Source organism: Neovison vison, chromosome 1, assembly GCF_020171115.1.
Source record: "Neovison vison isolate M4711 chromosome 1, ASM_NN_V1, whole genome shotgun sequence".
NCBI classification, from domain to species: domain Eukaryota; kingdom Metazoa; phylum Chordata; class Mammalia; order Carnivora; family Mustelidae; genus Neogale; species Neogale vison.
In genome coordinates, this window is record NC_058091.1 from 72,740,770 (window position 1) to 72,755,602 (window position 14,833).

General features: G+C 35.2%; 1 protein-coding gene across 10 annotated transcripts in view; it reads left to right on the forward strand.

Annotated features, from left to right (window-relative positions):
- Positions 1-14,833, forward strand: part of PTPRK (protein tyrosine phosphatase receptor type K) — a 586,903-nt gene that overhangs the window by 332,891 nt on the left and 239,179 nt on the right. For all 10 annotated transcript variants that reach the window (XM_044249247.1, XM_044249183.1, XM_044249202.1 and 7 more), the window contains exon 7: positions 14,282-14,575. In XM_044249247.1, coding sequence (XP_044105182.1) covers positions 14,282-14,575 — 294 coding nt within the window. The remainder of the gene's footprint in view (positions 1-14,281; positions 14,576-14,833) is intronic.

A 14,833-nucleotide genomic window follows, 5' to 3' on the forward strand; every position in this document is an offset into this window, starting at 1 on the left:
GCATTAGGCTCTGTGCTCAGCAGGGAATCTGCTTAAGGATTTTTCTCCCTCTGCCTCCTACCCCTGCATGCTCTCACCCTCTCTCTCAATAAATAAATAAATCTTAAAAAAGAAAAGAATTCTTAAAAAAGAATATTGCTAGTACCCCAGAAGCCCACCTCCCTCCTTTCACATCACTCCCCCACTCCCTCAGGGTAACCACTGTCCCTGGCTTCTAACAGTAATGAGTAACTTAAATTAGTGGAATTCTGTAGTTTATCTGGCTTCCCTCTCTATCTCTGAGTTCATGAAATTCATTCCTTTTGTTCATGTGGATCATTTGATATCATTGTTATAAAATCTTGTATCTGGTGACTGCAGTGATTTATTCATTTTACTGATGTTAGGCGTGTAATTTGTTTTCACTTTGAGCTATTTATAATACTGGTATTTGAATATTCTAGTACATGACTTTTGAGGAACAGGATGTACTCGTTTTGAGGGGAGCCTATACCTGGAAGTGGAATTTTCACATAATCGGGTGGGCTAATGTTCTGCTTTAGTTTGTAGTGGCTTACAGAGTTTTAAAAATTTGTTGTATTAATATACAGTCCAACTTGAAACATGAGAGTTCTACTTGTCCCATATCCTCACCAAGACTAGGTATTACCCTACCTTCTATTTTTAATTACCTTCTTATTGTTCACTTCTTCCATTTGTTCATAAATGTATTTACTTAGCAGCCATTGATTGATTGCCTAATATGCCAAGCCCTGAAAACACAAACTCAAAGACAAATAATGTAGAATTTTATCTTCTAGGTGCTCAACAACTAAAGAGGAAAAGGAAAAAAATACTTAGATAAGCCTCAAGAAAAGTTGCTGGCATCATGGCTTAAGGAATGCAGACTTGACCATTGTCCTTTTACTCACCACATAACTGACATTTGAATTTATAAAGAGAATTTACATTTACAACCAATAAAGTATCTATTTAATATGATGTGCATTTATATGTTAAAATGAACTAACTTTTGAAACAATATTAAAAATATCCAGGCCCAGGAACCTGGGTGGCTCAGTTAGTTAAGTGTCAGACTTTTGATTTTTATCTCGGGTCATGATCTCAGGGTTGTGAGATCAAGCCCCAAGTTGGGCTCCTCACTTGGCCCGGAGCCTACTTAAGATTCTTTCTCTGCAGGGTGCCTCAGTCTGTTGAGCATCCCACTCTGGATTTCTTCCTGGATCATAATCTCAGGGTCATGAGATTGAAGCCTGGGGCTCCATGTGCAGTGCAGAATCTGTTAAAGATCCTCTCCCTCTACCCCACCACCCCAAAATAAATAAATAAATAAATAAATAAAATCTTAAAACAACAAAAAAAATTATCTCTCCCTCTGCCCCCACTCCCCATAACTCCACTCATGCTCTCACTCTCTTTCTCTCTCTTTAGAGCTTCAACATTTTAAACACATCATTTCTGCTTTTTAGGAGTAATGTATCTGGTATACCTCTGATTAATTTCTAAACTAATCTTCTTGACCTTTGCCCAGTGTCAGACTCTTAATTTAGAACTTGCATGTAGGGGACCTGGGTAGCTTAGTGAGTTAAACCTCTGCCTTCGGCTCAGGTCATGATCCCAGGGTCTTGGGATCAAGCCCTGCATCAGGCTCTCTGCTCAGTAGGGAGCCTGCTTCCCTCTTCTCTCTCTGCCTACTTGTGACCTCTCAGTCTGTGTCAAGTAAGTAAAGAAAATCTTTAAAAAAAAAAAAAAACTTGAATGTAGACAAAAACATACATATTTGAAAATAAAAGCGTATGGCTTTGGAACAAGAAATGGTGGCCGTCAGGTATGATATAGGGAGATCTCTCAGTTATCAAGTTAAATATGTGTGTCATTTTAAAAAAATTTATGCCAAAGAAGCATACTTTTTTCCTCCTCTTTATATTATTTAAAATAAATTTCCTTATCCAATTCTTAGTTATCTTCAGTCCACTGATAAAAGTAATATTTACAAGATACTTCAGTGTCCATGAAAATGCACATTTTACGCATTATTTTTCCCCTAGCAAATTTTCAGTTGATCTGGCTAATGTTGCAGAAGGATGGAAAATTTGAAGTTCACAGAAAGAATATATGAACAGTCTAGGTCAGTAGCCATTTCATGTCCTTATTTTCAAAAGGCATGATATTTAGTCAAAGTAGAATAGTGAAGTTTCTTGCCATTTAGTAGCAGTAGCTGCGAAAGAAGAGCGCAGCCCCTTTGTGAATAACTGTGTTACTTATGGTCTCGACACACTTTATTTTCTCTTTCTGTGAACTGATGGTTCACAACTTGGACTGCCTTCCAATATATTATGTTTTATATAATATAATTTATTTTGGTATTCTGAATGTCCAGATACCCCATTATGGTGTGGAAATAGGGGTGGTCAAAGGGAATGAAAATCAAAGTTCTCTTTCTGGTGGAGCTGTCAAAGCAGTGTAAAATGTCCTTTGACTGGTAACCATTTACATGGTTCAATATCTTTAGAGTGTCACCATCTTGCTATTTTATCAGAGAGGGCTATAATTATTCTTGTCTACCTATTTCCATTTGATGGTAAAACTAGGTGTGGTGATTTTATTTTTGATGGCACTTCAACTATTGGAGACAGGTATTTTTGTCCCCTAAAGGAAAGCTAATAGAACTGTGTGGTTAAAATAGGTATTCAGATGTCCTTGTAATTATAGTGACCACATTGATGGCTCTATTTTTACAACATCACCTTTTTTTTTTTATTGTTATATCTGTACACTCTCAAATTACCCATAGAAACCTGCTTTTCTTGGTTCAGAGACTTAAGTAGAGATGCACAGAACTCTGTCCTCTAATCCCTGTTCAGATTGCCTGACTTTTACCTGTGTACATCAGGGAGAGTTGCTCTGGAGCCACTAATGGCATCTGGTGAGTTCTCTATCTCCCAGTTTAATCAAGAACATCTAACTCAGTAGGGCACATAATTGTTTTTTGTTTTGTTTTATCTCAAAATTGAGGAAATGCTCTATAATTGCTAAATTATATCATCTGTCCTTCGGAATAAATCCGTATTGGAAATCTTTACGTTACAAAACTGAGTTGCTGTTTAAGCTAATGACATAGTTTATTTGCTATGAAGATCTTTAAAGTCTCTGAAGATTTATGCTTTTGAACAAAAAAGCATCTTAAAATTATGACTGTTCTGTGGTTAGCAGTGCATATATAAAGCCTGTTATCTAGAGGAATTATCTATATGACTGAAGTCTTATTCAGTTGTTTTCCCCATGTCATCACAAATTATTTTTTATTAAAAATGTCAATCTAGCACTTGTGTACATAGAAGGATATGCCTAACTAAAAGATGGCCATTCTGTACCCTCCATAGTTATGTAGAAATAAGAGATAAATAATAGTTCTCCTGATTAACTTGAGATAAGTAAAGTTTTGGATTTTTACATGCATGGGAACCAGGATCATTGAACAGTATCTCCTGATTCCATGACTGCACTAAGTCATTAGTTTATGGCCATCTGTTGCCAGCTACACATACATAAAAACTCCATGCATTGCTTTGAATTGACTTGGAATAATTACAAAGTACATATTCATAGTGAACATGTGCTTATTATGTGTTATATTATAAACAGTCAATGCAACAGATTATTTAGACCCAGGGATCCAGTTGGCAAATGTAGGTTGTGTTTGATTACAATTAGATGCTGGAAAATTCTTCTAATTACATAGTGCTAAAATACCTTAAAATTGGAATTTAGGTTCATGAGATTTTTTCCATGTTTTTATATTCTAACTGTGGAAGAGTCAGGATATTTTTCATTTTAATTTTTATTTTTTAAAGATTTTACTAATTTGAGAGAAAGAGAAAGAGAGCACAGCAGAGGGAGAGGGAAAAGCAGGGAAGCTGATGGGGAGCTTGATCCCAGGACCCTGGGACCATGACCTGCGCCGAAAGCAGACGCTTAACTGACTGAGCCTCCAGGCACCCCAGGATATTTTTAAATAATACTTTTTTTTCTAATTACATTAAACAGATTATATGTACATGTACATATACATGTATACATGTGTGTACTTATGTGTAGATAGATAGAAGTATCATAATCTCATTATGGAGATTATGCAATGGAGTTTTTTTCTTTTAATTTGCTACCTCTTGGTTTAGGAGTCAGCCATTATATCTTAGTTCATATTAATGTAAAACAAATATAAATGGTATTACTCTAAGTCCTTCAGCCTCTAACCTAGAATGGAATAATAGCCTGTATAACCTAGGCATACTTACCATGTTATTATCATTGACAAATGCAGTTTCCCTCCTTTTTCTTGAAAATATGTGTGTATGTATGTATGTATTAATATATATATTCTCCTACCTTATACGGGTGATGGTGAGATATTGATATGATTACCATCTATATATGGTCCTAGACTTGAGGGAACCAAACAGAGTTGAAGGCTTTTCCAGTTTTACTACTTACCTGATTGTTATTCTTGGAATCAACTGGATGTTCTTTCCTTTAAATGCATGAACAGTTTTAGCTCTGACTGAGCTGAAATAAGGGATTCAGTGCCCATAAGAGAAATCTTCTGTATTAACTTCTGATTCAATCAAAGGGATCCATAATTTTTATCATAACATATGTGATTTGCTGCCATTTGGATTGTGGGACCGAAGGACGCTTTTGTAAAGTTGTTTGATCATTTTGTAATTCCTAACTCCACACCAATTCATTGCCTAGTTAACTAATGAGACAGAGTCTAGTTTGGGGACAAAATGAGAGAAAAATTCATAGTCCTCTCAGAGTTAAATTATATGGGTCAAAAAGCAAATAAACTTCATTTTTCAGAATCCCTTCACCTTTTCACATCCCCTAAATATGAACTTAACCTTATTTTTACTTTCTGCTGGCAGATCTAAAATAGCATGCTGCTGCTGTGCCTTTTTATTTCAAGCAGGTAATAAAGTTATTGCCGCAATGTTTTCAAATCAAGATGAATAAAATGCCATGGTAATGCATAGGAGATAAAATTCAGTATGCAAAATTTGCAGTTTCGTTGCTGAAATGATTCTTCTTATTTCAGCACTTTAGGCAGCAGAAAAGAGCCATGTCATTGAGATTAAATACTGTAATTCTACAGATCTTCCAGTTTATTTTAAAAAATGAATACATATCACACCGGGATTGAAAGACAAAATGGCTGTTTAATATGAAGAGTGGCCTATTTTCAGAATTTGTTTCCTACCCTGAATTAAATTTTGTTCAAGAAACTCAAGTTCTTGGTCTATTCTGATATTAGTGCAACTGTATATTTTGATAACATTTCTAAACAATATTGTATAGTCAGATTTTAATATATATAATACTTTTTCTTCACATGGAAAATCCTTTTTAAAAATTATTGATCTGATTTGGCTAAAAGACAAAGAATTATTATCTGTTTGTAGCTGAGCCCTTTATTTATTTATTTTTTCACAAGCGGGATAAATCATCTGATGCCACTTGGTTACTAAGCAATTGCTTAGAAAATGTTCTTTTGTTCCAGTCAACTAACTCCTTTAATTAAATAGTAACACTTTGTAGGTGCTGTGTATCAATGTCAGAGCAAACTGCTACCTATATGGTTCAAAGCTCAAGGTGGTAAATCCTACATTTTGAGGACTTAACTTCATCATCTGAAAATAAATTAAGCAAATTAATAAACAAATATACAGAATTTTACTATTGCCATCTCCAAATGATGGCCCTCACACTGAAATTGTAGACTACATCTTCTTGTATCGAATAGATAGAATTTGTATAGATATGTTTTTTTCTTATAGTGGCATGAGCGACTTATTTTTCTCAAGGTGCTGTTGAGCCAGCATTTCATTCTCCAGTGCTATTATTGAACTTAGCTAGACACTGGTAAATACTGCGAATGTAATGATGAGAAAGTTTTACAAGCACATTATAAATTTTACTGGAAGCAGAGATAAAAGAAAAGGTAAAACAACTCATGGTCCCAAAGTTCGCCCACCCCTACTGGTAGCTTTTTGGTGTATTTCCTTCTGGTGGTGATGGTTGGTGGTTTTCATTTTTTCCACCATAGGGATATACTTTTTAAAATGCAAGCTCTGATAGATGTAAATATTTAACTATCCCCTGACAGGTATTATAAAAACTTGACAACTTGAGTTCTTGAAGTTGGTGTGAAATTCTGTTGAAAAGATATACCTTAATTTGTGTCTCTGCTTTCCTGTTGTTGAATATTTTGGTTGTTTACTTTTTTGCTCTTCTAAACAAAGATTTAAAATTTCCTCTTATAGTGGCGCCTGGGAGGCTCAGTGGGTTAAAGCCTCTGCCTTCAGCTCGAGTTATGATCCCAGGGTCCTGGAATCGAGCCCCGCATCGGGCTCTCTGCTCATCAGGGAGCCTCCTTCCTTCTCTCTCTCTCTGTCTGCCTGCCTCCCTGCCTCCTTGTGATCTCCGACTTTCAAATAAATAAGTAAAATCTTAAAAAAAAAATTTCCTCTTATATTAAATTCCCAGAAGTGAGACTACTGTACTTTTTATCTATTTATTTATTTATTTAAAACAAGATTTTATTTATTTATTTGACAGACAGAGATCACAAGTAGGCAGAGAGGCAGACAGAGAGAGAGAGGGAGGAAGCAGGCTACCTGCTGAGCAGAGAGCTCGAAGCAGGGCTCGATCCCAGGAGTCTGAGATCATGACCCGAGCCAAAGGCAGAGGCTTTAACCCACTGAGCCACCCAGGCACCCCTACTATACTTTTTAAATACATCTTTATTTCGTGATATTATATTGGTAGATTGTTTTCCAAAAACATTATCAGTTCACTTGCCCATAAGCAAGCTGTATCATCAAATGCCATTTAGCTATGCCCCATTAACCATGGTCAAGCCTGTGTGAATGCATGATCACCTGTTCAGGGTTTGCAACCTCTTCTTCAAAATTCTGCTCCACTGCCCTGTTGAGAAATAGAAATGGAAGTGATATGATTTTAGGTAAGCCTAAGCCATGAATTGCGGAGGGGAAGTTATCTTTAACATTGTCATTGTGTTTCTCTAGAGGAGGCTGTTGGTGTTTTGGACTGGAGAATTCTTCATTTGGTGGGACTGTCCTGTGCATTTCAGAAACTTAAGTAATTTTTCTCAGCCCACTCAAAACCATTAGCACAAATCCTCAATCATTTGAGCAACTGCCCTTAAGGAAAAATCACTGGGAGGGAATGAAGATACTCCTGTTTAGCTCTCCGTAACTATTCATGGTTAAAAATACATAGCATTGGGACATCTGGGTGGCACAGTCAGTTGGGCAACCCACTCTTGTTTTCAGCTCAAGTCACAGGGATTTACACTCAGTGCGGAGTCTGACTGAATTTCTCTCTCTCCCTCTGCCCCTCCCCACCATGCTGTCTCTCTCCCTCCCCGTAAAATAAATAAATAAATCAATAAATAAATCTTTAAAAAAAAAGTACTATAAACAAACATACATCACTAAATGAGAGCTTTGCTATTCAGCGTTTTTTTTTTCTCATTTTCTTGTTGTATTTCTTTTTTTTTTTTTCTTCTTGTTGTATTTCTATATACTTAACAGAAATCATATGTATTTCATGGTTCTCAGAAGTTTTTGGTATGTGAAGTGTTGTGGTGTGGGCAGCAGGTCACAGTGCACACTCTTTCCATAGTCTACTGTAAGTATACAGTAACACTCTTCCAGTTTTCATGGAGATGATAATAGATGACAGTAGCACATTTTAATTAATACTTGGTCTAGGTGCTGGCATTGGAACCCCAGGTTTAACAACATCCAAACTGTGTGTTGTCTTAGTATTAACTTTATTTGACCAGATCAAGCTTAGGAGCCATCTGAATGACATGACTTGGAAAAAGTATCCAGCAATTGGATTCTTGGATTTAAAAAGGGACTTCAATATATTAAATTTTAAGATCACTTTGTTTAAAAAATTTCTCTTAATGCACAAATTCTAAACATAACTAAAATAGTAGTTTGTCTGAAAGATCATTTATAGAATTTACTAATTACATCATTGATATCAACAAAAAATATGCGATAATAACCAGAAGAGAGAATGGAGAGGTATTTGGCTCCTTAAGGAGTTTATTAGGCCTGGAAATCTGAAGTATCAGGGGAAGTCAGAGTGAAAATCATGAAAGAATTATTGCTCTTCTCATAATATCTGCTTTGCAGTTCATAAAGTGTGCATCTGTGAGAAACCTTTTTCGTGAATCTGAAATTTTCAAATGTATACCTTATGTTTCAACATCTAAGGAAAAATTAAACAAATTATGTCGTCATGCATATGATATTAAATGTCCAAAGAAAATGTTTCTAATTATCCATACCTTCCTTTCCATTTCTTATGGGAAGTAAGGTCATCTTCTTATTGATCAACGTTACTGTTTCAGGTTTCTTGAACCACTCAAGTATCCTTAAATTATGCTGTTATCTTTTTAGGGTATAATTTAAAATGATTTAAAATTATGAGACTGTAGGTGATAAATAAATGCTTGAATAATTTGGTGCACTGATGTCATTCTTCCTGCTCATAGTCTCTACTCTCTGTCTCCCTTTACTTCAGCATTTTAATTAGGTGATGAGGAAGAAAATTAAACAACATGAAGCATGAACTAGTGAATTTTCTTTTTTAACTGGAACTGGATCAGAATTTTGAAGAGGGGGATGATAAAGAAATAGAATAACATTGATTTTGAAGTGATCCATTCAATAATGGATAAATGGAAAATAAATGATAGTAAATAAAATATCTGTCTCCAAGGCAAATAGCCTAATAATTGATTTTTACAGGAATTTAGATATGGTAAGGGAACATTCACTCCTGTAGTCATTTGAAGTGATAATGTTCATCTTTATTTTTATTTCCTTAAAAATATAAATAGTAAAAAAAAAAAAAAAAGGCAGCGTGGATAAATTATTTGCTGTTGATAGTTTCCACTGTTCGAAACCTAACTATGAAACTTTCCTAAAAGTGTTTTTGGCTCATGGGCTCTAAACAACTGGAGAAAAGATAGAGCTGAGATAGTTCCCAGGAAGAAGGATGAAATCATAGTATGTCTCTGTGGTGGACTGAAAAATGGCCCCAAAGACCACAAAGTACTCATCCTTGGAACCCATGACTGTTGGCTTCTTGGGAAAAGTGGTCTTTGAAGATGTGATTGAGGGGTCTTGATATGGGCAGATCTTGGGTTATCGGTGTGAACCCTATGTACAGTCACAGGTGACCTTAAATAGGAGGTTGAGGGAGATTTGACAACAAGGAGAAGAGCAGAAGGTGAACAATGAGATTAGAGTGATGGGGCCACAAGCCAAGGAATGAATACCCATAGCCACAGATGTTGGAAAAGGAAAGGAACTCATTCTTTCCTAGTCCCTTGGAGGAGGTATGGCCCCGTGTCACCTTGATTTTGACCCAGCAATACTGATTTCGAATATCTGGCCTCCAGAACCATGAGAGAATAAGTCTCTGTCATTTTATGCCATCCAGGGAGTGATCATTTGTTACAGTGGCCATAAGGGGACAAGTTCAGTGCCCTTGCCTGCTTTGATGGTAAGAATGCTAATCTTGAGAAGCTTTTAATCAAGCCTTCTTTGATGAGTAAATGAAACAATTTGGAATGTGATAGAACTGAGAGGTATTTGATTTATTTATTTGGGAAGGTGAATGTAGAAGTGCCATTTGCCTTGATGTTTACTGGCTTAGTGACTTCTAGATCTGATTTTGCATTTTATTAATTAACCAAATGTTAATTAGTGATACATATGTTTATAAAATAGTGTTGTAATAGAAATAATTGGATGAGGATATAGTTTCATAATGACTTATCTTGATTTCAAGGCACTTTTTGAAATTATCTGAAATAAATAAATGATTTGAATGTACAATTATGATTGTATAATAGGTTTAGATCTAGAGTAATGAATGTAAGTCATTAATTGAAAGTTAATTGGTAACATTGGCAAAGTTTATCCTGTAATTTGGGGATTGCATGCTTCAGCTGATACCTAGTATGCAATTGGGATTTATTCGCACCACACCTCTGGATCTGATAGTGTATTAAGTTATGAAGAATATTAATATTGCTGCAGAACAATTACTTGTTCATTTGCTAGTTGATTAAAATTCATGCATAATTTATTGAAATGAATAGAGATTTTATAAATAAGCCTTCTTGTTCTCAAGGGCCTAAAAACAAAACACATATGCTAATACGAGGCTACTCTTTTCTTCTAACATAAAAAATTTAATATGTAGTGGTATATTAGTCTCATTAATGCTAGATTTCACTCTAGTCATGCTGTTAAACAAGGTATATGCTTCTAAGTCTCTCTGAACATTATCACAGTTCCAGATTTGAGCTACCGCCTTGGCAACTGCACTACCCTTATTGTTGACCATAGCAAGTGAGATATAAACCTGATCAGGGTGAATTATTACCCTTCTTCCAGCTAAGCACCTGATTATATCAAAGTCATTTTTTCATGTACACAAAACACTAGTTATGACTATTAATTTTTGGTTTTAAAATTTACATGCTCTCTGGAAAAACAAAGCAAAATAACAGCCAATATGGGGCTTGTTGACACATTTAGAAATGTAGTCTTTAGCAATTCTTGAAATAATGCCTGGTTTGCCAGTGAAGAAATTATAATGTCAAGAAGTTAAATAACATGCTCACATTTACCCAGCTATTCGTGTGTGCATTTTGTGAACTTAGAATCTCCTGATTCAAATTTCATTTTCTTTTACATGTCATTTCCATAAAGATAGAAATGACAGAAGAAATATTATGCTTTACTTTTTCACTTGTTTCTAATAATATGTTTTGTTGTCATTCTTTCCCTCTCGTTTCTTTTCCTGTAGCTCTCCTCCTCTGTTTGCTTCTTATTTTTCACAGCAATGGTGTGGAGAGTTTGGGTGGATGAGAGTTATCATTCAGTATACGGTTATTAGTTCAGGTTTCAGAATACTTGAAAATTTAGATTAACCAAGGTTTGTTATTCATATCTCATTTGACAAATCACTCCGTCATGTTAAATATGAGACCTCTTCAAGTTATTGTTCCATTGTGTTGTATGGGAGGCATTGCAGCTTTGGGTTGGAACCCTAGGAAGCTGTGGATTTAGCTTCATTTACTACTTAACTTAGTCAGTATATGAGCCATCTGGAATGAAAACAAACATTGCACATATGAGGCAACTCCGTTTATTCGCAAAGTACAGACTGCTTCTTAAAATATGTGCAACATTGAGATAGTCTGGGAAGATATTTGCATTTCTTCTATTATGCTCATTTTTGTATTCAGTTTCATTTCAGCTCAAGGTTTAGAAAATATGTCAGCTTTCTCATTCTGTCTACTAAGACTTTTGTAAACTTGAAATATACAAGTCGTTGGTTGGTAAAATTTTATGATATGAAATGTCTAGCTTTCTCTTTCTTTAGCAGATAAATGAAAATTCCAAACTATTTTGGTTTTATTTAAACTTTCTACTTTGTGAGTAGCTTCTCAATTGAAGTCAGTAGTGAAAGTTGGAATAGTTCGCCCTCTACACAGTTTTGACTTTATGTTGTTGAAACAATTTTTAAACCATAAAGAAAAGATATTGTAAAGTTTGTAAATCAAATGTTAAGAACTACTTTTTCATAGAAATGGAAATAATTCTACGTGTAGATTTTACATATTACATACATTATCTTATATTATATGATCTTAGTTTTATTTTCACTTTCGTGAACCACAAGCTCCTATGGTTCTACCAATAATGAGTTGGAAAGCTCTTGCCATGATGAGCCATGATTACTGTTGGGACTAACGTAATATATCTCAAACATTTTTGGATAGAAAGAAGAAAATCGGTGTTCCTCAGTAGGTGTCTCCACCTATGTTGTTATTTTTTCCAATTTTAATTTTTATTTGAGCGTAGTTGACACACAATGCTCCATTAGTTTTAGGTATACGAAGTAGTGAGTCCATAAGGCTCTACTATGACTTATGCTGTGTTCACCCCAAGGGTAGCTACCATCTCTCACCATACAGTGCTATTACAATATCATTGTATCTGTTTTCTACATGACTCTCATTTTAAAGTAATGAATTTGTTTTTTTATTGTTACTCTGTCTCCCTTGCCATATTATATGACTAACCAATGTATACAACAGACTAGCAATTAGTAGTTACTCAGTAATTATTTGTCATATGGATTTTGGAGGACCATTATTGAAAGTGACTTTAGTATGGTTAGAGATCTAGGCCAGCTAGTCTTACTCCTTATGTTAGGGATGTTTGTAACTCAGGGATTCATAAAATGGAAACTATACTTTTTTATACTCTTAGGGTTTAAAAGCAAGTCCTGGGCTACAGCTGAAAACCCTTGCTTCATTTAAACGTGTATTAGAAAGTAAAACCTGTCTGTGAAGGTTTTTTGTTTGTTTGTTTTGCATTGTATATTATTCCAAGTGTGTGTTGCCATTAAAATAGAAAATCCAGTTTGAAAGATACTGGCTGTCTTTTCCTAACTTTCTTCTATTTGCATATTCTCCAGTCCACCGCTACTGAGGAAAAGGAGGAAGCAATGTGTGTGGTTACATTTAATAGCTTTCCTTCAGGCACCTGGCTGGCTTAGTTGGAGGAGCATGCGATCTTGATCTTAGGGTTGTGAGTTTGAGCACCACGTCGGGTGTGGAAATTACTTAAAAATAAAATCTTAAAAAAAAAAGTTTTTCTCCATATATATTGCTTTATCTCTTAAAACACACACATTTAAAAATAATTAATCGACTTTATTTCTTAGATTTTAGGTTTATATGAAAATTGAACAGAAAATACAGAAAGTTCCTATGTATTTCTTACCTTGCCAACAGTTACCCCTATTTTTTTTGTTTCAAATTTTTATTTAAATTCTAGTTAGATAACATATGTTGTAATATTGATTCCAGGAGTAGAATTTAGTGATTCATCACTAAATGATTCATCACTTAAAATAACACCTACTGGTCATCACATGTGCCTTCCTAATGCCCATCATCCACTAGCCCTTCCCGTGCCTGCCTCCCCTCCAGCAACCCTGTTCGTTCTTTACAATTAAGGGTCTGTTATGTTTTGCCTCTCTCTCTTATTTTCCCCCTTCCCATATGTTCATTTGTTTTGTTTCTTAAATTCTACATAGGAACACACAAACCTTTAAATCAGTTTTTGGGCAGTTACCACTTTATGAAAATTAACACTTTATTTTAAAGTCTTTTAGCTTCCCTGAGAAATGTTGTTCAAGAGATTCAAAGAAGAATCTGATCACGTGGTACTAATTAGAGCATCTTCATGACATAGGATTCCCATATAGGGACCACATAGAGCTAGAGCAAGAGTCCTTCATAAAGTCCAGTATTAAATTCACCTGCATCATTGTTAAATGAAAAATAAAAGGGGGGCCCTAATTTATTTTTCAGTGTTTCTATAAGTTCAGACATTACAATAATGTTTGCCAAAGTTTCTTTCAAGGAAATATCTAAGCTGTCCAAAATTAAATTGCACTGTACCTTTGACATTTGAGTTTAATATTTGATTCATTGCCTTATCGCATGCTATTCCCAAAGGCTAGTGATATGTAGTGACTTGTGATTTTGCCTTGGTATAAATTTCACTTTCTTAAACTCTGTGGTGGGTATGTAGAAACAAGTCAGCACTTGGTATCAGCTTCTAAGTTCAGCTTTGCTGTTCCTTCCTCTCATCTCCTCTGCAGGAAGTGAAAACTCTGCAGAAGTGAAAAAGCAAAAACCAAAGTACTCCTTTGCCATATTTCATGAATGAAATAAAAAGCTATAACAGTATTCATTAATTTGGAGATTTGTTGAGGTCTTAGGACCTCAAGAATGTCAAAGACCCAACTGTACTCTGTTAGCTAATCAGAGTTATCCATCCTTAAATATTTTCCCTTTATTTCCCTTGGTTACTGAATCTGTACAAGTTTATCTTCTGGAGAGACATGTTTTTAATAAAAGAAAACTTGTGGTAAAAAGGGTCATATACCATCAGTGAAAGTATTTACTCTTTAAAAGTACAGTTTCAGATCACTCATTGTTCTGGTTTTCCTTAAGAATTTGTTATGTGCTCCTAAGTAAATTACACATTAAACCTTTCAGCTTTGAGAGACATTAATATATTTATGTATTTTATTTAGTCTTTTGGATTTTTAACTAATTGGGTTGTACCTTCATCTCTTCTAGAACCACCAAGACCCATTGCTCCTCCCCAGCTGCTTGGTGTTGGGCCTACCTATTTGCTGATTCAGCTAAATGCTAACTCCATCATTGGCGATGGTCCCATTATTCTGAAAGAGGTCGAGTACCGGATGACATCAGGGTCCTGGACAGAAACGCACGCAGTCAATGCTCCAACTTATAAATTATGGCATTTGGACCCAGATACTGAGTATGAGATCCGTGTTCTACTTACAAGACCTGGTGAAGGTGGAACAGGGCTCCCAGGACCTCCATTAATTACCAGAACCAAATGTGCAGGTAAGACTGAACAGCAGGCCCCTCTGCCTCATGAAGGGATCAAGCATTAGACATTTAGCATAAATGCACTATTAAATGTTTTAATTACTTGGCACATGATGCAGTCACACTAAGCTTTCTATTAAACTTGGTAAATTGTAGCTTTATGTCATAATTGGACTAATTTAGGAGTAGTGTGTTTTTGTTATTATTCAGTATTATGATGAATTCATAATCTTTTCTTGAGCGGCAATTTTGCTCAGCCTGCTTGTATTCAGT